At 50.3% G+C, this 25063-nt stretch overlaps 2 protein-coding genes across 2 annotated transcripts; both read left to right on the top strand.

The window, feature by feature from the left end:
- The first annotated feature begins 1289 nt into the window (after positions 1 to 1289).
- FAAH (fatty acid amide hydrolase) lies at positions 1290 to 9856 on the top strand. The gene is made up of 15 exons (XM_018072026.2): positions 1290 to 1364; positions 2455 to 2568; positions 3275 to 3418; positions 3748 to 3881; positions 4872 to 5078; positions 5481 to 5521; positions 6068 to 6192; positions 6377 to 6502; positions 6772 to 6869; positions 7251 to 7350; positions 7637 to 7677; positions 8252 to 8291; positions 8856 to 8964; positions 9281 to 9426; positions 9518 to 9856. Exons 1-15 carry the CDS (start codon positions 1290 to 1292, stop codon positions 9644 to 9646), a joined length of 1629 nt encoding a protein of 542 aa, XP_017927515.1. The 3' UTR covers positions 9647 to 9856.
- Positions 9857 to 12452: 2596 nt separating this feature from the next.
- On the top strand, positions 12453 to 23289 carry LOC103758164 (vitamin D3 hydroxylase-associated protein). The gene is made up of 15 exons (XM_008924391.4): positions 12453 to 12801; positions 13799 to 13912; positions 14249 to 14392; positions 14734 to 14867; positions 15188 to 15394; positions 15928 to 15968; positions 16559 to 16683; positions 17048 to 17173; positions 17891 to 17988; positions 18448 to 18547; positions 18771 to 18814; positions 19411 to 19450; positions 21557 to 21665; positions 22555 to 22700; positions 22995 to 23289. Exons 1-15 carry the CDS (start codon positions 12592 to 12594, stop codon positions 23121 to 23123), a joined length of 1767 nt encoding a protein of 588 aa, XP_008922639.2. The 5' UTR covers positions 12453 to 12591; the 3' UTR covers positions 23124 to 23289.
- Positions 23290 to 25063: the final 1774 nt, after the last annotated feature.

Here is a 25063-nt window from a genome sequence, read left to right on the forward strand (position 1 = left end):
CCATAGGCCACAAGTTCAGGAAGGGCTGAGTATTTCTGAGGCTTCCACATTGTTCAGCAAAGAGCCCCAGGACATGGTGTACGTACAGTGCAGCAGTTCCTTCCGAGGCAGCCAGGCACTGGCACAAGTGGTTCGAGTGCTGCCAGAGCAGCCCTGAGATCCTGAAGACTGAAATAAAAAAAGCCAGTGGCCTGAGCAATAACGCCGGAAAATCAAGTCTGGATGCATGTAACTCCATCACATTTTCTAGCTCAGCATCTGCCCGCGGGTGGGTTGGGCACAGTTCGTCCTGCTGGGAGGCAGAGAAAGTGAGAAAATATCCCAGATCCTTCCCAACAGGTTTTTCACAACCCTATGGGCAGCATTAAACCGGATAGCTTGAAATATTTGCTGACTAACTTTTGGGAGTGGTGAAGTTTTTTTTAAGGACAAGACCCCATGTCGGGCTGGTGGCCAAAGAAATTACTCTGGACTTTCCCTCTAAACGAAGTGCAAGGCAGCGGAGAGCAGGGATGCCAGAGTTCTTTTGTTGGAAGCCGCGGCACTCAGCATAGCGCGGGCACACCCATGCTCTGCCCGTGACGAGCGAACTCCGCTGGCCACCTCCTGGGACATTTACTGTTTCTTTTTCCCACAGAGTTGCTTCGCTCTAAGAAATGCAAAGGAGTCAGGTATCTTTGGGACTCCCCTCGCTGCTGCTTTGATGCTCCAAGCCAGGACTGCCCCCAGAGGGACGGAAAAAATTACGGGGAGATCAAAGCCTCGCCGCGGGAACGGAAAAACGAATAAACCTCAACAGATAGAGACCACCAGCACAGGAGAGGGGCGACGCTGCAACCCAGGGAACTCTTTCTGCTGCCCGAACCTCCCCCGTCCCTGAGTCACCATGCCCGCCTCGCCGGCAGCCCGCACAAGCGGGGCAGCCGGGTGGAAAATTCCTCTCCGGTTCGGAAATCCTGCCCGACGGTTGTTTGCTCCTCGCTCCTCCGCACTCGGCGGGCGAGGTGCTCCTTGGCCGGGCCGTGCGGGGCGGCCGCCCGGGCGCGGGGCGGAGCGGCGGTTGTGTGCGCCGAGCGGGAGGGAACGGTCCCCGCCGTCGGACTCCGGGGGATCCCCGCCGCAGCCCCGCCAATCTGCGACTTGGATTCCCGATAGCCCCCGCCCTGCTCGGCGGCTCGGCCGCCCTTTCCTGCCTGCGTGCTGCTGCGATGGCGGCCGGCGCGGGGCGGCTCTGGGAGGAAGGTGGCGGAGGCGGCCAATGCAGCGGCCAGGGAGCGCATCCTGTGCAGATGGAGGACGCGCAGCGCAGGCTTCGGGAGCATCGTGAGCGCCGGGAGCCGCAGTCCTCGCCTCCCCAACCCCAGGCGGGTGGGCGAGCCGAGCGCCTCTGCCCGCCGGGCGGGGGCTCCTCACCTGGGCGCTTTTCCCGTCGCACGACCCCCCCGTGCCGCCCTCCCTGAGCAGGCGCGGCTGCTCCCGCAGGGCTGGCCCGGCTGCCAGGCGGTATCCCGGCTCCTCATATGGACCCACGGGGATTCGGTGTTGTTATTTTCCCTTTCTGAGCCAACGTGTGCATGTACCCGTCGGCATCGCAGCGATCGCCGCTGTCGTGGGGATGAGGAGGAAGCGCTACCTGGGGCAGCGGGGGATAACGGGATAAACAGTCACCGGCAGCGAGGAAAGGAAAATCCCTGTCTGAAAGCTTTCCGGCACCTTCGCCGGGGTGGGAGGCTCAGGCTGGTTGAGGGGGCAGCTGGAAGAGGCGAGAGGCGATGTGTTATCAGCAGGGGCCAAAGTGCAGCCGCAGCTGCAGGAGGAGATGCGTTTGTGCCCCGCGATCCCGTTAGGCAACCCAGCCTTAGGCTGGAGCAGAGCCATTCGGGTTCAGAGTCCAGCTTGAGGGGAGAATTTTGACACGTTTTTCATGGTATTTAGTAGGTGGTGAGGAAATTTCTGCTGACCCAAAAGTGACCTGACTGCTGCCAGCCAAGGGGCTCCCTCATTTTTGCGCTTCCCTGTAGGATATCTTGGTGGTGCCAGAAGAGCTGGCTCCAGGTCCGGGTTTGTTCCTTGGCGTAACAATGCCTATAATCATGATGCCAGCTCCCACTCTGTAATTCAGCAGAGAGCATTGCACTAAGATGTTCCCCCAGGCCTGGCCATGACCTGTAAGAACAAGGCTGTGTGAAAGGCGGTATTTTAATCAGCATATGCTTGATGAGGCTGCGCTAGCTAGGAAGCAGGCCTGAGAAAGCCTGGGCTAGTACTGGCCCTGCAAGTTTCACACCATGCTCGCTGGTATCAGGTAGAGCAGGATGTGGTCTTGAGGCAGATTCTACATTTAGCTACTAAATCGAAGATATTTTTTTGTGTGGGTTACAAAGGGGACCGAGGAGAAAGCAACCCACCAGCTGAAGTAGAGGTGTAACATTGCCTGTTCAACCTTTCCCGTAGAATCCTTCCGTGAACGTAGTCTCCATCCTCTCTCTGCCTTTGCCGGAGCTGTCCAAGAAACTCCGTGATGGCTCCCTCCCTCTGGACCACGTCTTCTATGCCTACGTGGGCAAGGTGAGGAGCAGGGGTGGTGGGGCAGCATCTTACCCACAGTGAGGCTGGCTTTTTTTTGGAGAAGCCCAGCACAAGGTTCAAACCTGGTTTAAATGCTGCCACTGCTCACTGGTTAGTGAGCCCTTCTGTGCTTTTCTGTGAGTGAGGAGAGAGCTGGGCTTCTGACTACCATAGCTTTCATCTTGGTTTGGAACAAAAAGTAGCAGCAAATTCAGCATCTGGAGAGCCCATACCTTCCTAGGTGAGTCCACACCTTCCCTGGGCAGGTATACCCATAGGGAAGTCACAGAGTGCTGCTGTTGTCTTCCCTCCATCTCCAAATGGGTTGGTAAACCTCAAAGAGTCAGTGTTCTTGTTCATTCTCTGCTTTTGCCATAATGTCCTGATCACCTCCTAGGTTCCCTCTTTGGGATTATCATTTTTGCCACCTCAGAAGCTCAATCAAGTCCACGGTATTCATCTGGGCTGAGTGTTTCCCTTCATCATGCACCAGCTGGTGCTATGGCCCACCCTGTGTCCAGAAATAATTTTGAAGTTTGGCATGAAAATGTCTTGAAAAGGAGCAGAAAGGGCTGCCCTGATACCGACTGCTCAGATGGGGAGATGGAAAAGGGGGAAGAGGGAGGTATTCCTTTGCAGAACAGAAGGCCGCTGTGCAGTGCTGCAGGCTGTGTCTCACCTGTGGGCTTTGCCTGCTTTCCCCAAGGCCCTCCAAATCGCCACAGAAACCAACTGCATCACGGAGTACCTGCAGGAGAGCGAGACCCAGCTCCGGAAGGCGAAGCTGACGGGGAAGCAAGGTTTGCTCTATGGGGTGCCAGTCAGCATCAAAGACTCCATCGACTGCCAGGTACTGCCAACGTGATTTTGTGCGTATCCTGAGATCCATGTGGTTTGAAGTTTGGTGGCAGGGGGAAGTTTGACCTCGGCATCTGGCTTGACTTTGTCACAGCTGATGTGGGATGGCCTGCCCTGTCAGGTGAGGGGGTTTGCTGCCCCGTCTCCCGTATGAGCTAACAGAGAAGGCTGGTCAGATTTACTGTCAATGCACTAAGAAATGTGTGTGTGGTGGACGGGTTGTTGGAGGTGTGTGTATATGCTTAAATATATAGATAAAAATACGGGGGCAGGGGGAATTGTGCTCCTCCATTTGGAAACCTCGTTGTCCTGTGTTCCCAGGGTCACGATTCCACCATGGGTTTTATAAAGAACCTCAATAAACCCGCAGCAGAGGACAGCGTGGTGGTGCAGGTGCTCAGGAGACAGGGGGCAATTCCATTTGTCAAAACCAATGTTCCCCAGTCCCTCATCAGGTAGGTGGGTGCTCCATTCCCTCAGCATAGTGTTGGTACTCCCTTCCTCATCTCGAGGGAGGCTTTCTACCCAGTCTCGTTCTCATTTCCCTCATCTTTTTATGTAACAACACCTGGTCCCCATCCCTTATGTCTTTAAGTTTCACTTAAAGTAAACACATTTACGCTGAGGATGAAAATTAACTCTAGTTCCAAATGAAATAAAGAAGCAAAAGAGGACGAGGAGAGAAATTGTTGCTCTTCTTTACTGTGCTGGGTGTTTTTAAATCACTTTTTTTCCTTCTTTAAATTAACCTCTCAGAGGTGATCCTACAGTGCAAACACATAGTCATGGAAGGGGAAGCTAGTTTAGCTAACAACCTCAAATTATCCTGCCCCCAAACATCCTGCTGTATCTGGCAAGACCACTCTTGGTGTCATTGATATGGGGTGAGCTCAGGTGTGCTCCGCTGCACAGTGTCCCTGCATCCTGCCAAGTGAGCTCTGGCAAAGCTCCTCTGTGGGTGACTATTGCCCAAGTCCTATGAAATGCCTTCCTTAAGGTGATGTGGCAATGGCTGACCATGTTTCAAAAAAGCCACACAGACAGGTTGCCTCAGGAATTATCAGATTTTGCACCAGTTCCTGGGGAAGTCCAATGTCAAATATTGCTGCAGTTGGCATTTGGCCTGTTCTCAAGCAGGGGCTCAGCTTTGGGTGTCCTGTGGCACTTGGGACTAGCTGAACAAGGAGACTTTCCAGAAGGCTTAATGTATTTGTGCTGCCAGAGGTTCTCTCTGGGGAAGGCTTAGTGACACTGAAATTAGCTGTCAGTGAATCCAGGTATTGGGACCACCAGGAAAAGCCCGGTGGTCTTCATGGGATCTTTAAGAAGCTCTGTCAGACTAAGTGATGTCAATGTAACAACCTTCTCACGGTCTTTTTGTTGTGACTGGGCTCCACAGCAGCAGATGCCTGCATTCCTCATTTGCAGTCTCTCTCTCTGTTTAGCTATGACTGCAAGAACATAATCTTTGGTCAGACGCGCAACCCTCTGCTCTACACCAGAACTCCCGGAGGCTCCTCTGGTGGAGAAGGGGCCCTTGTAGGAGGTGGTGGGTCCATCTTGGGCATTGGGACGGATGTAGGAGGGAGCCTACGTTTTCCTGCTGCCTTCTGTGGGATCTGTGCACTCAAACCCACCGGGAACAGACTCAGGTACTGTGAGAAATGCAGCGATGTCTGTAGGTGGGACTCACCCTACCAACCACTGTGCTGGGATGATCCTACTCCTGTGGGCAAGGGGAAACTTGGGAGGAACTGGGAAGGGCTTGTTTATCACTTCTGCCTGGGCATTTTCTGGAGCTATATGGAAGGAAGCATCTGTTCTCCCAGAATGGAGATGGGGAAAGTTCTCCATCCAGATGCTAAGGGGGTGGTTGTTCCTGACTGACAGGACACTTGGGCCTAGGCTGGGGTCTTTCTTGGATTTCCCCTTGACTCTTCCTTCTGCCAGCCTTTGCATCTGCAATTTTAATTAATACTTGCTACTGCTTAAAGCCTTTACCTTCAACAAAAAGTACTCAGCTGCTGTACTGTGTGTGTCTTTTCTCTTTGCAGTAAAAGAGGAGTACTGTCTGGAGTCGTTGGGCAGAAGGCAGGTAGGAATTGACGGCTGTCCCCCAGGGAGGGCAGCAGGGCAGGGAAAAGAAGGACCCTCAGATGGTTATGGGGGACTTTCTCCAAGACCCGTATATACAGGCAGATTCCCTTTCAGGGACTTTTTCAGAGAACCACCCCCATACCATGATTTCTGAGAAACTGAAATATGCGTGAGCCCAGTGGAGCCGTTTGGGTTACACATAAACCACAACACACCCTGTAACCCACAGGTCGCTGCTGTGTTTGCCACTGCTTCATGGGAGGTGGGATTAGCAGTCAAAGGGGGTGTTTAATGTTGTCCTTGTGTCATTATTGACAAAGCTTTTTGTTTATTTGTTTTGTAAATCATTAAATGGAGACGCCAGGGCACATAATGATGGACCTGGTGGTGGGAAGACACTTGCAGGCATCCCCAGCCCCATTCTTAAAGAGGAACTGTTACCAACATTACACTAAAGACAAAATGATTCCAAAAGGTCCTTCTTTTGCAGAACATGCCCTTGAAAGATGCCCAGCCATGAATGTTCTCTTCTGGTCTCTTCCAGTGGCTGCAGCAGTGGGGCCATTGGCAAAAGATGTGGAGAGCCTGGCGCTGTGCCTGCGGGCGCTGCTGTGCGAGGACATGTTCAGCCTGGACAGCACAGTGCCACCCCTTCCCTTCAATGAAGAGGTACAGGACCTCAGAGGGGCTGGAGGTCTCTGGGAAGAGCTGCCATCACCCAGGGTGAAAACACCTGACCTGCGGGTGGGCACGTGGGCGAGAGAAGTGCTGCTTTCCAGACCTGCCTTGTGTCACAGGTGTGCTGCTGGCTGCCCTGGTATCCTTCCAGCTGGCGCTCTCCCTTGCTCTGCAGGTGTATTCCAGCACGCAGCCCCTCCGCATAGGGTACTATGAGACCGATTTCTTCACCATGCCGAGCCCTGCCATGAGACGTGCCGTCCGGGAGACGAAGCAGCTCTTGGAGGAGGCCGGCCACACGGTAAGGAGCCGTGGGCTGCTTGGACGTCAAGGGGCCAAGCCCATCCTGTATCTTTTGACTCGTCAGTTGTTGCTCAAAGGGAAAACATAATTTTCAGGGAAGGATGGGTGAGGTGGGGAGGATGTGGTGACCTCAGATCCTAGAGGCTTTCCTGAGGGCTTGTCAGAAACTCCTCAACCCAGCTCGGCTCATTTTAAACCCTCGATGGCTTCTCACGCACAATTTCCTTGTGCCTCTGCCACTGATTCCTTCCTCTCTTGTCCTTCCAGCTGGTGCCCTTCGAACTCACAAATGTGGACTACGTGATCTTTAACTTCTGCGTCAGGGGAATGTTTGCAGATGGAGGCACTTCCTTTATCAAGAAATTGTAAGTAATGCCTGGAGCAGCTTGGTAGGATTGGTGCCTGTCTATAAAGATCCTTCCTAGGGTCTGGCTATCACATGGATACAGGTAGCAGATCTATCAGATGTAGGCAGCAGCTTATAGGCACTGGGATTTACTGGGGAGCTTAGCATCAAGTAATTCAGCTGAACCTTGGTTCTCTTTTGGATTGTTACTAGCCTTAACAGATGAAAGAAGACTGGGAGCTGACATCCTATAAATACTGTGAGAATCAGAATTGCCCAGTGGAATGGAGCAAACCTCTTTGTCACTTAGATATGCTGTTCAGAGGGGTTGGCTTGAGAAAGCTGATCTGCTGTGATTGCTTTCTACCACTGCTCAGCTAAACACTCCTTTCCCTTTCAGCAATGGGGAACTTGAGAAAGTCGGCGTGGGGCTGCTGATCTGCTTGGCAAAGTCACCACACTGGCTGAAAACTCTCCTCTCCTGGATTGCCAAACCTTTCGTAAGCTCCATTTCTTTCTAGCATAGACAGAATTAAGCAGTATGTGGTGAATAACTTGTCTCCCATTGCAATAAGGCTTTGTCATAGAGAAGTCTCTAGGCATTGCTTCCTGGCTGTGCTCAGACACATCTCCAAACTGGAGTGATGCTATTTCTGTTCATTCTCTCCCCACTTTGGGGAAAATCCACAAGTCCTGCCTGACCACTGAATAAATACCTTATATTTGTGACTGAGCTGTCTCAGGACACATCAATTATTTGCCTTTTTTTTACTTTCTCCTTCTCAGGTACCTCGATTTTCAAGTATCATAGCAAATATGAGAGCAAAGTGAGTAAATCTGAGCCTAACTAAGGGTGTGAAGATTTGGGTTTCTCTTCTGGGGAGCAGTGTTTGCTACATTAGGGACACTGCCACAGCTGCACGTGCCTGAGGGAATGCAAGGCAGAAAACACAAGGGTGGGAGCAAACTGAGAACAGTTTGTGTCAATGCCATAACCCTGCTGGGTTTGGGAAACTGTTCTAGTGTTGAGGTGGGAATGAGAGCAGGGGCTCACAGCCTCTTAGGAAGTGATGAAGCCTGTGGGAATGAAATACAGTGTTTGCTTCAGCACTGGTTAACGCATCCATCATGCCACAGGGTAGGGACCCCATAAGGCAGAAAAAAGGTGTATGCACAGGGAAGGAGACTTGCTCTGCAATGTCAGTGTTGGGCAGCTAGAGATAAAAAAGGACTCAAATTGTGTAGCAGAGAGGGTATGCTAAAGTCCTCTCTTCCCTTGGCTGCAGCTCCAGGGGCAGAGCTAACCTGTGCCCATCTGCTTTTTGCTGCTCTTCCCTACCTCTAAAGATTCTCTTTGCAACACCTTTTGATGCCTTTCATTGGTTTTGTTTCCTTTTTCAGCACAGTGGATGAAGTCTGGAGTCTTCATCATGAAATTGAGGTAAAGTATTGCATTTTGGGGTTAGACAGTTTTTGTTTGATTTCTCTTTGGGGAAAAGGCAGATTCAGTGCCCACCAAGGTTAGGAGATGATCAGTGATGTAAGGTAGGAACATGTCACTCCTCAGCCGATCTCACTTGGACGTGCGAGTCCTCAGCACATTTAAAGATTAGGACAACATGTAGGCAAGTTCATGATTCTGAATCAGGCCTGTATTTTTTACACCTACACTTTGAGGTGATAGGTCATCACCTGCAGCAGATTTGCCTTTGTTTCCATTCTTGTTTCCTCAAGACCCATGACCATGTCCCAGGTCACCATGTGCCCCTGCACTCAGTCGTTTCCCACCTCCAGTTTACCAGGGAGAGGGTGCTTTGTATGCTGAGCGGGCTGCTGGCCAGGCAGCAAAAGGTTGCTGGATTTTAGCAGAACCAGGCCTGATATAGCCTGTTGGCTGATCCCAGAGAAGAGCCGAGAGGGTGGCTGGATGCCCAAGGAGAGCCTCGACCAGCAGCCATGGGATGGCACATCCACCCCACTGACCACCACCAAATTTCCTCCTCAGGAGTTTTGCCACCAGTTCATTGCCCAGTGGAAAAAGTTGAATCTGGACGTCATGCTCTGTCCCATGCTGGGCCCGGCCCTCGGCATCGGCTACCCTGGGAAGCTCTCAGGTAGGGCTGCCTCCAGCACAGCCCTGCTGTGGCACTCCACCAGTATCCATGAGAAGTGTTCCTCCCCCCCTCACATCCCCAGGGCGCTGGCCAGCTTTGGGAAGAGCTCGTCCCTTGGGACAGCTGCAGTCCCAGCCCATGGGGTACTCCCGGGACAGCCCCCCTGGTACATGTGGGAGCCCAGGGGCCGGTTTCTGTCCCTCAGCCCTTGAGTTCCCAGTGCAAGTGCCCTGTTTGGTGGAAGCTCACGTACACCAAGGGGGGTGGAGGCTTTCCCTGTGCCAGGCTGGCACTGTGAGCTCGCCCTCTCCCCCAGTGGCAGTCAGCTACACCATGCTCTACAATGCCTTGGACTTCCCTGCTGGCGTGGTCCCTGTCACGATGGTGACAGATGAGGATGAGGAGGAGCTGAAGGACTACAAGGGCTATTATCGGGATTGGTGGGACCGGACCCTGGCAAAGGTGAGTGGTGCCAGGTTCTCCAGGGGCACGGGCACCCCCATCGCTTCCCCTGGACGTCCTCATGCCCTCTCCCACTCTGTCTGTGCCCCAGGCCTTTGGTGGCAGCGTGGGGATGCCCGTGGCCGTGCAGTGCGTGGCCTTGCCATGGCAGGAGGAGCTGTGCCTGCGGTTCATGAAGGAGGTGGAGAGACTCGCTCTGAAGAAGAACAGTTTCTTCTGAGACCCACGTGCTCGCCTGGAGCAGGATCCCAGCTCACATCAGCGTGGGTCATCCTTCGGTCTGACCCACAGGACTCGTGTTCCCCTCAGTGAGGATGCGGTGATGACTGGGATTGCTGCTGGCTTTGGGCTGCAAGGGGAAGGCAGGGTGAGCTCTGCAGTGGTGGAGTTCTGCAGTCATTGTCCTAATACAGTACCTTTTGTTATCTGAGTCTGTTATTTCAGATCTGTGTTTGTGTGTGGGGTTGGGGTGGATTTTAATAGCCCTCTCAACACCCCCCAGGGAAACACAAGAACACAATCTTTCTCATACAAATGGGGAAACTGAGGCACGGGGACTGGTTTTGTCTGAGATGCTTGGGCTCCTACTTGGAATGCTGTAGGAACAGGGATTTCAGCTCCCTGAGGATGAAATCTGGTGTTTTCCTTAGCACAGACCAGCAATCTGAAGTGAAAACAGACTCTGGCAAGCAAGGAGGGAGCTGGCCCACTTCCCACAGCACAGTGCTGCTGGCACCCTGCACACCATGAAGGAGAAATCAGTAGAATCACAGAATGGTTTGGGTTGGATGGGACCTTAAAGATCATCTAGTTCTGCCCCCCCTGCCACGGGCAGGACACCTTCCACTACACCAGATTGCTCAGAGCCCCATCCTACCTTGCCTTGAACACTTCAAGGGATGAGACATTCACAGATCTGGGCATTCTATTCCAGTGTCTCACCACCCTCACAGTAAAGAATTTCTTCTTACACCTTATCTAAATCCACCCCTTTTCAGTTTGAAGCCTGTATTGAGCAGCGTGCCAGGGTTGGATGGATGGCACAGAGCCTGCCCTGCACACCTTCTCCTCCCCTTTAGCCCATACCAGTTTTTCCAGCAGGGTTTACCAGCCACTGGCAGCCACTGGCACCAAGATTGGGAGGACTGGCTGCTCCCAGCAGGTTTCCAAGAGTGTTCCAGAAAGGAATACCAGAATGCAAAAGTGTTTCCACAATGCGAGAATGTCAAAAGCAGATGGTAACAAAGCTCTGGCAGGATTATTGTTTGGGTTTTTAGTGTATTATTGTTGTTTAAACCAGAGCTGTGCAAAAGCATGGAGTCTTTTCAAGGGCTGGGAGAGTGTTTATCACAGCCAAGGAGAAAGCAGTCCCCAGGACCCCCCATTCTTTATCAGCAGGCTTTGAAAACAGGAGGGAGGGAGCTTCAGGCATTCCATGACTGAACACTATGTAAAGCAAAGCCCCAGAAGAGTCTGGGTGGGGTTTTCCACCAGTCACAGGTGCTCTCTGCCCACACAGAAGATGCTGGATGGGGTTATCAGTTTGTATTTTAAAATTCAAGCCCGGAGGATCTCGTGCCAGGAAAGGCAATGCCACCAGCACCCCTGCTCCCAGAGAGCCAAGCACTGTTGGTTTAACTGCTCTCTCCCTGGCATGGAGGTGGGCAGGGTGCAGGAGTCCAAACCACAGAGCCACCAGTGAACCTGAGCATATAATTATTCCTCACTGGAAGCCCTGAGTCTCTAGGGAGCCACGACCACGGGACAGTGCACCAGGCAGGGCCAAAGCTGCTGGGCGGCTCTGGGGACTTGAGGGTGCCAAAAGGGCCAGCTGCAGGCTGCTCCCAGCAGTCAGCGGGGAGAGGTTGGTGACATACACCCCGAGTTGTTTGCCTCGTTCTTCAGCCTTCCCTGTCCAAACAGGGGTGATCCTCCTCACCTTTCCAGTCAGCAAACAATTTATCTACGAGGTCTTGCTTCTCGCCCAAGCTCCCTCCCCTGCTGCCACAGGAATAATCCCACCGGGTGTGTCTCTAACAGGCAAGCAGGTAACAGGGTAGCAGCACAAGCACTCACTTCGGTCCCCAAACCAGACCTCTCCACCAGAGAGCAATGGTTACCCTGGATGCAGTCCCCTTACAAGTTCTGCTACCCTGCTGCCTGGAGCAGGGCCAGCATCTCCTCAGGTACAGCTGGGTTGCCTTGCATCTTGGCAATGAGCTCTTGGAGGCATGCCCTGTTCCTTCCCTGTGGGCTTGCAGATCCCTGAGGATCGAGAGAAGCTTAATTTTTGCAGCCCCTCCTTTCCACACTAAGCCACGGGACAGTCCTGGGCAGGGGCAGCACCCATGGCAAGGAGCAGCTCCTGGGGTTGGTAAGACTACGTGGTCCAGCTCCTTTACATCCTGCTGGCTGGAGGATGGCTTGGAAACTGGAGAGCACATAGGACTCTGCATCCACCAGAGGGGATTTCCCAAAAGTGCTTACCTTCTGATCCAGGTTGCCAAAAGGCTTTTCAAAGGGGCTTGGCTTGAAAATGATACAGAGGAGTCATCCTCCTTGAAGGCATCTTCAGATGGCTCCTTCCACGCTGCATTTCCAGAGTCACCTGCATTCTCTTCATTCTCCTGAGCTCCCACCTATCCACAGGGGCATTTTCACTCCCCAGAACTAGCAGAGCTACATTTTCCCAGGCTCAAAGGGCTGCAGGTGATGCTGCCTGAGGGACAGGGATGATGGCCAAGCATCTGTAGTTAATGATTGTAAATGTTAATTAATTAATAGGTGTGGATATGGTAGGCATAGCCCAGACCTGGGCTTTGCAGGCACTCAGCTTTGTGTGCAGCCAGGGACAGCAGCAAACAGTGGCTTGGGGAGACACAGAGTTGGGGGACACCCCAGCCTTGGGGAAGCCCCCCCAAACTGAGTAAGCTGAGCATATGGCTTTGCAGCCCGACCCACAGCACTGCTCCAGCAGGCAGACCCTTTCAAAGTCCATGGTCTAGAAAGTCCATTCCTGGACTTTGTTAAGGCAACTCTGCTTCAGAGCTGATCCTGCACAGCAGGGCAGTCACAGAGTCTGCATTTATTTGCCCTCCTGAGGAGAAGGTGGGAGACTCAGGTGTCTGTAGCTGGACCCGAACTGAAAGGACGGGGAGAGAAATCATGACCCAAGAGCGACTGTGGCAGGTCCTGGATCCATCGTGGGGGGACCCTCATGCCCTCTCAGCTCTGCTCTGCAGTTCAGCTGCAGCTGTCGTGCTCCTGAAGTGGCTGGGACGCAGGCAGGTCCAGCAGAAGATGCACGAGGCGAGGAGGTCTCGGGATCTGGCCCTGGAAAGGATGGAGAAGGCGGCTCACAGGTTTAAGCAAGAGGTAAATTTGAGGGAAAATGTGTGTGGGAGGAAGGAGTTACATTTTGGATAACCAAAGAAATGGGGGAGCTCTGATCAGTCCCTCTCTGAATGGTGGTTAGGGCACATGCATGTTTTCCAGTGTCACCAATCCAATGTTTTTTAAGGGTCATCACCCTCCACTGTCATGAAAACCCCTCCCATAACAGGGAGTGTAAAGGAAGTATTTCTTAATACAGACCTGTTGAGGGAATTATGAGTATGAAAGACAGATTGGAGCTTGGGACCTTTTCAATCAGATCACCACCCCAGACCTCCATATGCCCTTTCTTCTCATCCACCCCTACTGCCAAGCCTTTCCTCTCCCATCCTCCTTACCTCTCCCCCTCCATGGGGACCTGACTGCCCCATCACCCTCAAAGTACAAGGGGAGTTCACATCCTTCCAACATCTGCACATCAGTGACCAAAAGCTGTTTCCTCCTGCCCATGCCCAGGTAAAGAAGCACCTGGATTTTAGGAGATCAGGTACTTGGAATTGGGATTTGTCTTAGACCCATAATAGACACCTACTGCTGTTCTTCTCTTGGAGGGGAGGTTGCAAACAGCCTACACACTTTTTTTTCCCATGTTAATGATAAATTTTGTAAAACTTTAGCTGGTTGAACTGCTATTCAAGTTAGACTTAGAAGAGGGGTGAAGGCCTGTAGGAGAGTAAACAGAGACAGGTCAAACCGCTCTTACAGGTTCACACAACTCTCCAGTGAAGGAGCAGTTTTCTCTCTGTTTTGATCCTGGTTTTATGAACTAAGACTCAACAAATTTCCCTGTCAGCAAATTCCCTGCTCCAGCACACACAGTGCTCTGTGGGAGGTCTGCATTTCTACAGGGCATGTCTTCTAAAATTTTCCGTTCAAGGTGATTGCTGGGCAGATGTTAGAACTGGGTATTTGCAGCCTCAACACCAGCCTTTTCTTTTGTTTTTTTTTCCCTCTGCACTCAATTTCCTACTCTTTTTAGAACCCAGGCACCCAGACCACACATATCCTCTCGCTGACAATGGTGGAGCTGGCGGAGAAGCTGAAGGAGGGGTCCCTGTCCCCAGAAAGTGTCCTCTACTCCTACATGGACAAAGTGAGTGATGCTTTCAGCATGGAGGACAGTGGGACTTTCAAATTAAAAACCAGCTCATTTTCTGAGAGAAGCAGCAATGCTGGGGATTACAATTTGTCAGTACTGTGATGTCTGAAGCATGGCTTACAGGCAAGTAAGTAGGAAAGAGATCCAGGGCAGAAAATTATCCCAGAAAGAAACACCTGAAGTTTATAGATAAGATCTGAAAAATATATGCTGAAGGTTTGAGGAGATTGCATTTTCAGTATATACTTATATTCATATACTTATATGAATATAAGTACTGTCTCCTTTCACCCATTCTTCTGTCTTGCTGCTCCTCCCTGCTCTGGAGAGGCTTTGGAGGTGAATCGGGAGGTGAACTGTTTGACAGACTTCATTCATGGCTGTGAGGATCAGCTCCAGAAACTGAAGAAGCAGAAGGAAAAAGGGCTGCTCTATGGCATTCCCATCAGCATCAAGGACCACATTAACTGCAAGGTACACCCCTGATTCCCCTGCCTCTTGGCTTGGAGCTGGAAACAGGCCAGGATGTCCCATCCTCACCTCAGGACTGGCTCAGAGTTCTCTCAGACAAGAATCTGGATCAAATATTGTGGGACCAGCAAACCTGCCTTTCTTCTGATGAAATCTTGTTTTCTTCAGAAATTTCTAACCCGCTCTGATCGGGTTTTCCCTGGGATAGTCAGGTCCTGCTCTGCCTCTGAGAAAACTTAGGTGGGAACTTTGGAACTGTAACAATAACAGACATAAATCATGATGCCTCCTGTGGCAAACAGGATTTCTCCTGTACGTAAAGAGCTTTGTTTCCCATCCCCAAGGGCCACATCTCCTCTGGAGGGATGGTGAAGTTTCTGGGCCAAGTGAAGGAAGAAGACAGTGTCATCGTCCAGGTTCTAAAGCACCAGGGGGCAATCCCCTTTGTGAAAACCAACATCCCACAGACAATGATAAAGTAATTGCATGTTTGCCTTCATGAAAACACTATGATACGTGACTCTTGCTATCACAGAGAGTGTGGGCAAGCTCCCCCCCTTGTCCAAGCTAATCATGCACGTTGAGTTAATTGCCTCCTTATTTCAATCTGAAATGATTTCTCTCATATTCGATGCCTCTTTCTCCTTAAATTCAGCTGTGCCAACAAATCTACTTCATGCTGATTCTACCTGCTGGGATTAATTCCTCTCTCATCCATGTACAGATGCTCTGTGCCCTGTATTTATGGTTTGCAGAGGCAGAAGTACCTCACTCACCTGCTGATCTTCTTCTCCCCAGCTACGACTGCAGCAACCTCATCTTTGGCCAGACACTGAACCCTCTAAACCACCAGAAGAGCCCCGGGGGCTCCTCGGGAGGGGAGGGAGCTCTGATCGCAGGGGGAGGCTCCATCCTGGGCATCGGCTCGGATGTAGCTGGCAGCATCCGCCTGCCCTCCAGCTTCTGTGGGCTCTGTGGGCTCAAACCCACAGGCAATAGGATCAGGTACATCCCAACTTCTGTCCTCTTCTTCCACCCAGTGTGGAGACTGCAAGGCGTCCCCCAAAGTGCATCAAACTTTGCAGTAGTGTCCATGGCTTCCTCCAGGCTTAAGTTAGCACCTAACCTGCCCTCGTGCCAGCTTGAGCTAAAGGTTCTATTAATGATACAAGATGACTTCTACCTGTTAGCACAACAAAGACTTATTCAGTTTTTAATAGCCCTGACCAAGAAGCTGAAAGCAAATGCTACAGGGTCACCTCCTTTTCAGATATTTTCCAGCCCTTGCTTTGCTTGTAAGAGTTTTCTGTTTAGCGGAGGTGATTTGTCCATAGATGAGGAATTAGATGCACCAGGGAAAGGAGATGATTAGCCCCTAGCAGCTTACAGACCATGGAAGTTTTTCTAGCCTAGGAAGTGCAGGACCTTTTGCCCTACTAGACGCTGACTGAGGGCAAATGGGAAGTTTGCAGCTTAGTGTGGTGACCTGCCTTACAGCCAGAGGTGCTGCTAATCTGCTTCTCCCATTATGTTCCCAGCAAACAGGGTGTCGTTTCTCCTCTCGTAGGAATGCAATCAGGTAAGTCCATCCTGATGGCACGTCACTACTGTCAAACCTTTGCTTCTTACATCTCCTACAACTGAAAGGCCAGCAAGGGTGCTTGCTCAACGATGTGTCTCACGGCCAGTCAAACCAGTGACCTATTAGACCTGCCATGTGTTACTACCTTTTTACACCACTTACTCTCTCCTGGATGGTGGCAGATGTTTGCTGAATCTGAGCAGAAAGGAATCAACACCTGTCCAGGCAATGCAACATGTAGCAGGAGAGGTGTGAGATGCACATCCCAAAGGCCTGGGATATTTCACTGGAGATGTGCCAGGAGACTCTGCCAGCTTCAGCTGCTGCTGGGCAGCATTGCTGTTGGCAAGAAGGCTGCAGCCCTTCCTCCTTGTGCCTGCAGAAGCCTGGCCCAGAAGGTCAGCCTTAGTAGGCTGCCCCTGCTCTGAGACTGACAGGTTATCCCTGCTGGACCTCCTTGTACACTACACTCATTCCTCATTCCTCTTCCCTGGCCTGACTGAAATTCTTCCCTGCTGGACCCCTACCGGTAACATGGGACAGCACCAGCCCACCTGCCTGCAGTGACAGGACCTTTGTCCTTGCAGTGACACCGATGCTGGGGCCAATGGCAAGGGACGTGGACAGCCTGGCCCTGTGCATGAGGGCGCTGCTCTGCGAGGAGATGTTCCGACTGGACCCCACCGTGCCCCCCATCCCCTTCAATGAGGAGGTAATCCCATGTCTCTATGTTCCCAGCAACAAAGTGAGACCTCAGGAGAATCCTATCTGGTTTCATGTCCCAAGATAGCAAAGGATCCAGGGAAATACGTGTTCATATGGACAGAGGACACTCAGCATGAGTGACCGAAAGAAGCAGCCACAGGGCAGGGTTGGCAGGCAGGAGTCAGCGTCAGAAAGACCATGCCAAGGACCACTGGTGCAGACCTGTGTTCTGGACAACACTGCTTTTGCCCAGCCCTATTGTTCCCATCATTCCCCCAGCCCAGGGGAGCTCAGCTGGTGCCTCCCTGAGCCCTGGGATGATCCAGTCCCGCACGTGTGGTGTGTGTAAGTCGTGGCTCCTCCTCTCACAGGTTTACACCAGTTCAAATCCTCTTCGCATTGGGTATTATGAAGGAGATGGTTACTTCCAGCCCTCACCCAGCATGAAACGGGCCATCCAGCAGACAAGAAAGCTCCTCCAGGATGCAGGGCACACGGTGGGTTTCCATGCCTGTGGTTGCTTGGAGCTGTTACCCTGCTCCTTACAAAGTCTGGACAAATCACTTTCCATCTCGACTTTTCCTGCTCATAATAGAGGAAGGCAAATGCAATGGTTTATTTCCCAGACTGAAGTGATCTTGTTTATATTTCTGGCCTAGCAGACATGATAATTATTTTAAGATATCTCCAAGTCACCCCAAGCACTGTTTTTTTTCCGTCATGTTTGCTGTTCCCATAAATATCAAGCACAGCAGTTTCCATGATCCCTCATCTACTAAACACAGCTTACAGATTTCTTGGTGGGTAAGTGGGAAGCGAGGTGGAGCAGTTAACCCCCCAGGGACTTCTTTCAGCCTAAATTATTCTGCAGTTCTACCAGTGGGGATTTCTATATGGGAACTGTTCCAATGATGCAAATTAATTTTAAAAAATTGGTGTTTTGAAGCCTCTAATAATTCTTCTCTAACATGTGGAGGAGTGGAGCCTGTGCCAGGTCACATAAGTGTTTTTGCCTTGGAAAGGACAGAAGGCAGATACTGCTAACCCAGCTCCCTTTGAAAATGGGGTCTTGCTGTCCTACAGCAGCGAGGAGGGTCTAAGCTTCCCACTACTTCGCTTCCCAGGCATCTCACTGGTGAGGCAGCAAGGTTCACAGAGGGCTCTGTGAATCATTCATCTTTGCTGCCTCTTGGACAGGGATGGTTTCCTTGCAGCTTGTTCCCTTTGCACCGCCCAAGATTGACTACATGGTAGATGAGCTGTTCACCAGAGGGATTTTCTCGGATGGTGCTGCTCACCTGGTGGACTGCTTGTGAGTAAAATCCCTATTTTGGTGTGGGCTGTGAGACTTGGCACTGTATACTATAGCCAGTGGCTGCATCCAGAGTGTTTATATTCTTGTGGGTGCAAACTGATACAGGAGCAGCAGAGGAGCAGTCTCTGGAAGGATGAATTTAGCGTGGGCAGCAGCCAGTTCACATGCATGGATAACATGGTAGATACCCAGCCAGCCACTTGCTCACTTCAGGGTGAAGCAGGCCCCACTGCAAAGCTCTCCAGAACTTTTAAAGCACTGATGACATAGGCAGTGAAGTACTGATTTATCTGTAACATTTGCTGTGAGCATCTATTGTTCAGTGTTTTCCTTAGAAACAGGCAGATTTGTCTTTTAGTGAGTCCCTTCCAAGACAAACTCTGCCTTGGAAGCAGCACTGCTATTGCTGTAGCTCTGGCACAGTGAATTGTCCTTTTTTACTCTCTGCCCTTCCAGCAAAGGAGACATCGTGGATCCCAACCTGAAATCCCAGTTCAATACTTACAGGCTTCCTGCTCTGGTGAAAAGGATCTTGGCTTTCCTTTTGAAACCCATAGTAAGTGTGTGTCTCATTTGTGTTATAAGAAATCAGCAAGGTGGGAAGGTTTCCATGTGCAGGGAGGTAGGGGAGTAAAACCACTTCACTGGAAACCCTACCAGTTCTTCAGAGCCAATTCTGCTAGGACGGGAAGTGTTTCCCAAATGCAGTCACATGGTAACCAGCTATTTCAGCTGTGTTGTTGTTGACTAACCCCAAGTTTTTCTCTTCTCTCCAAAAGTACCCACGAATTGCTCGAGATCTCAGTGCTCTCTGTGGAGTGGGGTAAGACACACTGAAGTAGGTCTAGAGAAAGTTGATGTGCTTGGATGTCTCCACCCATACGTGCAGGTAGATGCCGGGGCTGTGTGGCACAGGCTGAGCCAGATGAATATAGGCTTCCTCTGCACCACCTGGTCTCAGCACTGTGTTATCCAGGGCTGTTCAGCCAGAGGTTATTTTAAGAGCTTAAGGATCTTTTCAGTGACAGAAATCAGCACATGGAGATATGGGAATCCACCATCAGGTGGATTCTGGTGCCCAGAGCATCACGTGCCAAGTTAATGCAGAGGTCCCTGCATGCACGTGCGGTGGGGTGTGAGGTACCTGCACCTTCAAAAGAAGGAGAGACACACCAAACTGGGAGCAAGTGAATTTAGGAGACTGCCATGATTTCTGTCTAGGTGTTCTGGCATGCTTTAACATAAGCTCTTTCGATGTACCTGTAAGCACACGTGAACCCAGCTGAATCAGCTGGATGATGCCATAGCTTTTTCCCAGAATGGTCATGCAGTTTTCATAAAAATGGGCTGTCTATGCATTTTCCTAATTCTTTTCTGTTACCACAGTCACAAAGCTGATTAATTCTGTCACTTTTCCAGATCTGCCAAAAACCTCTGGGATCAGCACGGAGCAGTGGCGGTAACGTGACTCTTATTTCCCTTTTTCCTTACTAAATGTTATGAGAGATCTCTAAAGTTTCTAAGCAATTGCTTCACACTCAGCAATGCATTTGGGGCTGGAAACGAATCATCATCCTTTACCCTGCATTGTCTAAGCAAAAATAGCATAAGAACAGTCATTAAAAATGAGACTTCATTTTTTTTTTCTTCTTTATGTCTCTCGGTGCAAATTCCTTATTTCAGACATTAGGTGATATTGTCAAGAGCTAAGGCCATGCTTGAACGGTCAAGCAGAGACAAAGCAGGAGTCAAAAACTGTGTCTGTGAACTCTGTGGAACCTAGGACAGGAAGCTTTCTCCTGGGCAGCTGTGTCCAGTGCTGCCCACAAACTGATCGGGTTCCTCTTTTAAACCGTTTGAGTTTTATGCTTGCATTTGATTTTATTGACTGGTTCCTCTCCTTCCTGCTCTGATGGTTGGAAACTTTCATATTTCCCGTGCTCTTTGTTCCCTTCCAGTTTATCCTTATTTTATTTCTGTCCTTGAGTGCAAATAGCACCTCTCCTCTCTGGTATTTTCCTCTGCCTCACTCCAACATCTATTTATAGAGAGCAATTGTATCCTCTCTCAGCTGGTGTTTTGCAAGGCTGAAGAGGCTGAGCTGTTTTAGTGTCCACCCTCAGGGCACGATCTGTTTCCTGGGACACCCTCACAATCCTCCCTGAGGAGAAACATGCCCCCAGCCTGCACCACCCAGCCTCTATCAGTGCCAGTCACTTGATGGATGAGCAGGCTGCTCTGACAAATTAGAGGGCAGAGGAAAAACTCCTGCAAAGCTGCCTGGTCACTGGGCTGGTGGGAGTGTTTGGAAAGAAATGGGTTAGGGGTTTTTTTAAGGTGAAAACAGATTCCTGTCCCATCCTCCCCAAAAAAAAACACAAAAAAACAAAACCAGCACAAAAATGCACATAAAAATACACATGAAAAACCCAAAGAAACCAACAAAAACCCCCACCAAACAAGCAAACAAAACAAAGAAACGCCCCCCCCCCAAAAAAAAATGAAAACTCTTTAGAAGGTTTGATGGCTTCAAAGATATTTACCGTTGCTTTTGTTCAGTGAAACAATATTCACATGTTTTCATCTACTGCAAACAAGAGCCGATTCAAAACTTTTGGCTAGTGACCAGTTTTTTTCTCAGAAAAAAAGAAAAAAATAGGGTAGCTACACTGCCAGTATTTCCTGGAAACCCATCTCATTTGTTGAACTTTCATCAGGAAGAATCTCAGACTGCAGGTGGAAATCGAGGTCAGGCTGAAAAATAGCTCCAAGGCCAGGGCTGTTGTGAGAGATGTGGAAGGCTCTTGTACAGAAAACTTGGAGTGAGACAGTTGTGCACAACAGGGATGGGACCATGGGACACGTGTCTGTATGTAACCAGACTATGGCTGCAGAAACAACTGTGCTGTGGTCCATCTGTGTCTGTTTGCTAAGACAAAGTGGAACAGGTCTTTGAGGACGGATTAATTCGTTGCCTGATGTTCAGCAAAGGTGTAGTAAACCAAACTACAAACCTAGGTCTCTCTTGGATCTGCAGGACAATCCTGAAGATGTGCCTCCTGCATTGTGGGGGGATGTCCTGAGGCTTGCCTTGCTGTCTCTTGCTGCCTCTTTTCCTCGCCTGTATACCCAGGTAGAATGAAAGAAGTATTTGTGAAAATATTTTGGATTCATGTATTTTAGAACTTTCTATTGAAATAACCAAATCTTTTAGGAAATGTGATTTTTAGTCAGCCAGACCTAATTCTTCAAACTGCTGTTGATCTCCATTCAATACAATTCAAAAACAAAACTGTTCATGGGAAGGATTGGGTTAATGCTTGACAAAATCAAGTGAGAAATGCACACCTAGCATTAATGTCTAGGTCTGGGCAGCACATGGTATTCTGACAGGAAACCTAAAGGAGGAAGAACAAGGGCCCTTTCAAAGCACAGCTCAGATTTTATCTTATTTTTTTAGTTGTATCCAGGAAAGTTTTTTCCCCTCCTTTTCCTATGTGTCAGCACTGACCTGCCACTGCTGTCCAACAGACACTTTTGTCATCTCCTCTATCTTTCCTCCCAGGTTTACCGCACGGAATTCATTGCCAAATGGAGGAAGCTGAGGCTGGATGTGATCCTTTGTCCTGCCCTGGGGCCAGCCTTTAACCACGGCTATGCTGGGAAGCTCTTTGGTAAATCTCCACTGAGGTGTCTCTGGGTGCATCCCTGGCCGCGTTTGTGGGCAGAGCTGGAGCAAGATATTTTGGTCTCTTGGACATTCCCCAAACCATGTACATTGCTCAGTTTCCCTCTGTGGAAGAAAGCAAGGGAGAGATCACCTCAGTGGGTCTTCTCATTCCCCCACCTCATCTGAGCTGCTGGTGTTGGATTATTATGGGGCAGCCATTAGTGGCACATCTGTCCCCAGTTGCATATCAGTGAGTTTCCCTTCATTGTCTGTCCTGTAGAAAGCCCAAGAGCTACTCTTGCAGCAGAGAGTGGCAGTGAGGAGTGGCTGTCAGAGGGGTGGTAGACTTTGGTACAGGGCCAGGCTCTTCTGAATGCAGGGAAATGTCTCACATTTCCCAAGACTTTGCAAAAAGCAGAAAGGCCCATTGCGTGTGACTGGCAGAAAAAGGCATTTTTCTGTAGCTTCCAGCAAACAGTCAGGGTCCTCCATCTCCCTAGCAATGACCTTTTGGGATCCAAAATCCCCAAGATGATGTTAACATAACTGGACATCAGGAACATCTTGAAAAGATAGCTGAGACTTTTCCCCAGGGAGTAGGAGATATAGATGCAGACTGTGAATCAGATCAAATACTCATGTCTGTGTCTCTCAGAGCAGATCTGATCTTCACATGACTGACAGGTGAAGGTGTGGGTCTCTCTCCCAGCAGCCATGTGGCCCTCGAACCTTTCCATCAAAAAAATCCCTTTGTGGCAGCATGTTTTCAGGGTCTCTTCAGGTCCAGCCACTCCAGATTACAATTCCTGCAGCCCAAATTATCATCTGAAAGCCACTGCTGGCCCCGCACACTGAATTTTGCCATTTTGCATGCTCTGTGTGATCTTTTCCAGCTGCAACCTCCTACACCAATTTATACAACGTGCTGAACTTCCCTGCTGGGGTGGTGCCGGTCAGCACGGTCACGAGAGCCGACGAAGAGGAACTGAAGCATTACCAAGGGCACTACAGAGACCCTTGGGATAAGAGGCTGAAAGAGGTCAGGGGGAAAAAGGCTTAAATCATAGAAGAAGGTTATGACTGACACAGTGACACCTCTGGGATATTGTCCCAAGGCTTGTCTACATCTCCTGATGAGAGTGGGAGCTGGTTTAGCCATGCAGCTGGCATTCTCTGTGTTACTACCCTGTGTGTGGCGCTGCAGCAAGGCTGGTGTGTGTCAGCCTGACAGCTGTTCCCTTGCTTGTCTTCCTCTGCCTTCTCTTCCCATAATGTCTCGTGCCTCCCCAGGCACTCCGGTGCTCTGACTCAGCACTGTCCTTAACTTTTGCAGGCTGTGGAAGGAGCTGTGGGGTTGCCAGTGGCTGTCCAGTGCGTGGCTCTGCCATGGCAGGAGGAGCTGTGCCTTCGCTTCATGAAGGAGGTGGAGATGCTTGCCCACAACACAAAGAGAAATGTGTGATTTCTGGGAACCAGCCTTCACTGTGATGACTTTTCATTGCCTGCCCTTCACTCCAGCCACCTTCTACCCAATACAAAAGTAGACAGCAAGGCTCTGAGCTAACATTTCAATAAACTGGCACAAAATGCTGTTTAAAAATAGCAAAAATCTCACCCCTGTCTAAGTTGTCCTTCATTGTTAAACTGAGTCAAAAAAGCAAAAGAAAGCAGAGTTAATGCTGTAACCCCATGACAATAGCGAAAAAATATCTGTTGTATGGTGTGAGACCAAACAGCTGTTTATTGCAATATTTTACTTCCAGCAGTGGAAAGGAGCAGACGATTGTGGGAGAGTATAACCTGGTAAGTGCAGAATTCCCTCTCTGGCTGTGCCATTGGTTGGCTAAGAGACTTTTTGGCAAAGACTTGCAGTCAGCCCATGGGTTTAAATAGCTGCCAGGAGAGCTCTCCTCCACAAACTTGTTGGTCCCCTTCCTGAACTCATTTGCTCCCTTGATCTCCACATCATCCAGCAGTTTAATTGTTCAGGGAGTAGTGGAAAGCTTAATATTCTGTGAGAAATGGTAACTGGTCTGTCTTCACTCCTGTTCCTCATCATTTCTTCCAGTTAAACAATGGGAAAAGATGTGGTTTTATTGCCTATAAACACTTCAGGGAAAACTGAGAAAGCATTTCTGTGTCTACGCTTAGGCCATTCACACTGTTTGGTGTTTCCAAGAACACTGTGACAACTGTGTGCTGTTTCTTGACCCATCCTTTGCTGTCAAGGTGAATGAAGACACTGGAGGGAAAGGTGGGAGTGATGAAGCAGATGCTTGGAATAAGCAAGCGTGTGTTGAAACAAGGTGTGTGTTGAAGCACGGCACGATCATTAGCAATGATCATTAGCAATGATTCCTTCTCCAAGCCTCCATATTTCTCCAGGCACCAGGGCTGGAGGCAGTAGTTTCCCAACAGGAGAGAACCAAGGGTGACAGTGCCCTTGTTATTCACCTGCCTCCCTGGGGTAGTGCAGGGATGCTGCAGTCATCCAGCCACCTCCCATGGCCACTGGGAGGTCTGAGTCACACAGTGAGTGTGACACAGTCACACAGCCTGACTCACCATCCTCTGATCCCCACACAGCCAGGAGAAGATCCATGGCACAGCCCTGCTCCAAGGAGATGCCCTGATTCTGCAGGACTGCTGCTGGGGGCACCACCCACTGAGATCCTACTGGATGACCTATCTCAGGCCAGGAGCAAAGGTTTTTAGCTGTCCTCCCATAGGGAGGATGGGAGCTCACCATTAAACAGGTAACCTGCCTGGGTAGTATTCCTGGATAGATCTGAGCATGCACAGACCTTGTTTTTCAAGGAAAGGATAATGTCCTTTGCTTGTCTATCCCTCTGTACCTGTGCAAGGCTGAGAGAATCCTATTTCTAAAAGGAATTTCCCCATGCATCCTTGCACTCTGCATTCCAGCCGCTCCTTGTGGATGGCTCTAGAAGAGATTTACTGTTCCTCCCACTCTCCTTTCTCCTGCCTCCAGCCAGTCACTAGATCTCAGGAACCCAGAGCACTAGCTCCGAGGACACAACACCCAAAGGGAAGTTCTCATAGTGATCCAGCAGATGACTGAAGCAGAGTGCCTGGATGCTCTCACCCCCTGGTCTCAGCTCAGCTACAGCTCTCCTGGCACTGAAGTGGATGAGGTGGAGAAGACATGTCCAGAAGAAGATGGACAAGGTGCGAGGGAAACAAGATACAAGTTTGGACCTGATTTAGGGGTCTGGTCAGGAATTTAAAGGGCAGATAAGTGCCTCAGCTGGACAGAGAGTAAAGCACATTCCTGAGTAAAACTCAGAGCCCTTCTCAAGTCAGGTGGTCCATGATATCAGTTGTCATAAATGTGGGGGGAAAGTAGGGAGGGTGATGCTGAGAGCAATCTGGTGAGCTCAG

This window comes from Manacus vitellinus, unplaced genomic scaffold (assembly GCF_001715985.3).
Source record: "Manacus vitellinus isolate BGI_N305 unplaced genomic scaffold, ASM171598v3 scaffold_21_pilon, whole genome shotgun sequence".
Classification (NCBI taxonomy): domain Eukaryota; kingdom Metazoa; phylum Chordata; class Aves; order Passeriformes; family Pipridae; genus Manacus; species Manacus vitellinus.

What these genes read in the sequence shown, in the direction of transcription:
- FAAH (XM_018072026.2), top strand. Translation starts at nt 1,290, where the DNA reads ATGGAGGACGCGCAGCGCAGGCTTCGGGAGCATCGTGAGCGCCGGGAG. An exon ending in AAGACTCCATCGACTGCCAG is followed by an intron (nt 3,419 to 3,747) that starts GTACTGCCAACG and finishes CTGTGTTCCCAG; the next exon opens with GGTCACGATTCCACCATGGG. An exon ending in ATAGCAAATATGAGAGCAAA is followed by an intron (nt 7,678 to 8,251) that starts GTGAGTAAATCT and finishes TTCCTTTTTCAG; the next exon opens with CACAGTGGATGAAGTCTGGA.
- LOC103758164 (XM_008924391.4), top strand. Translation starts at nt 12,592, where the DNA reads ATGACCCAAGAGCGACTGTGGCAGGTCCTGGATCCATCGTGGGGGGAC. An exon ending in CTTTCCTTTTGAAACCCATA is followed by an intron (nt 18,548 to 18,770) that starts GTAAGTGTGTGT and finishes TCTCTCCAAAAG; the next exon opens with TACCCACGAATTGCTCGAGA. An exon ending in CTATGCTGGGAAGCTCTTTG is followed by an intron (nt 21,666 to 22,554) that starts GTAAATCTCCAC and finishes GATCTTTTCCAG; the next exon opens with CTGCAACCTCCTACACCAAT.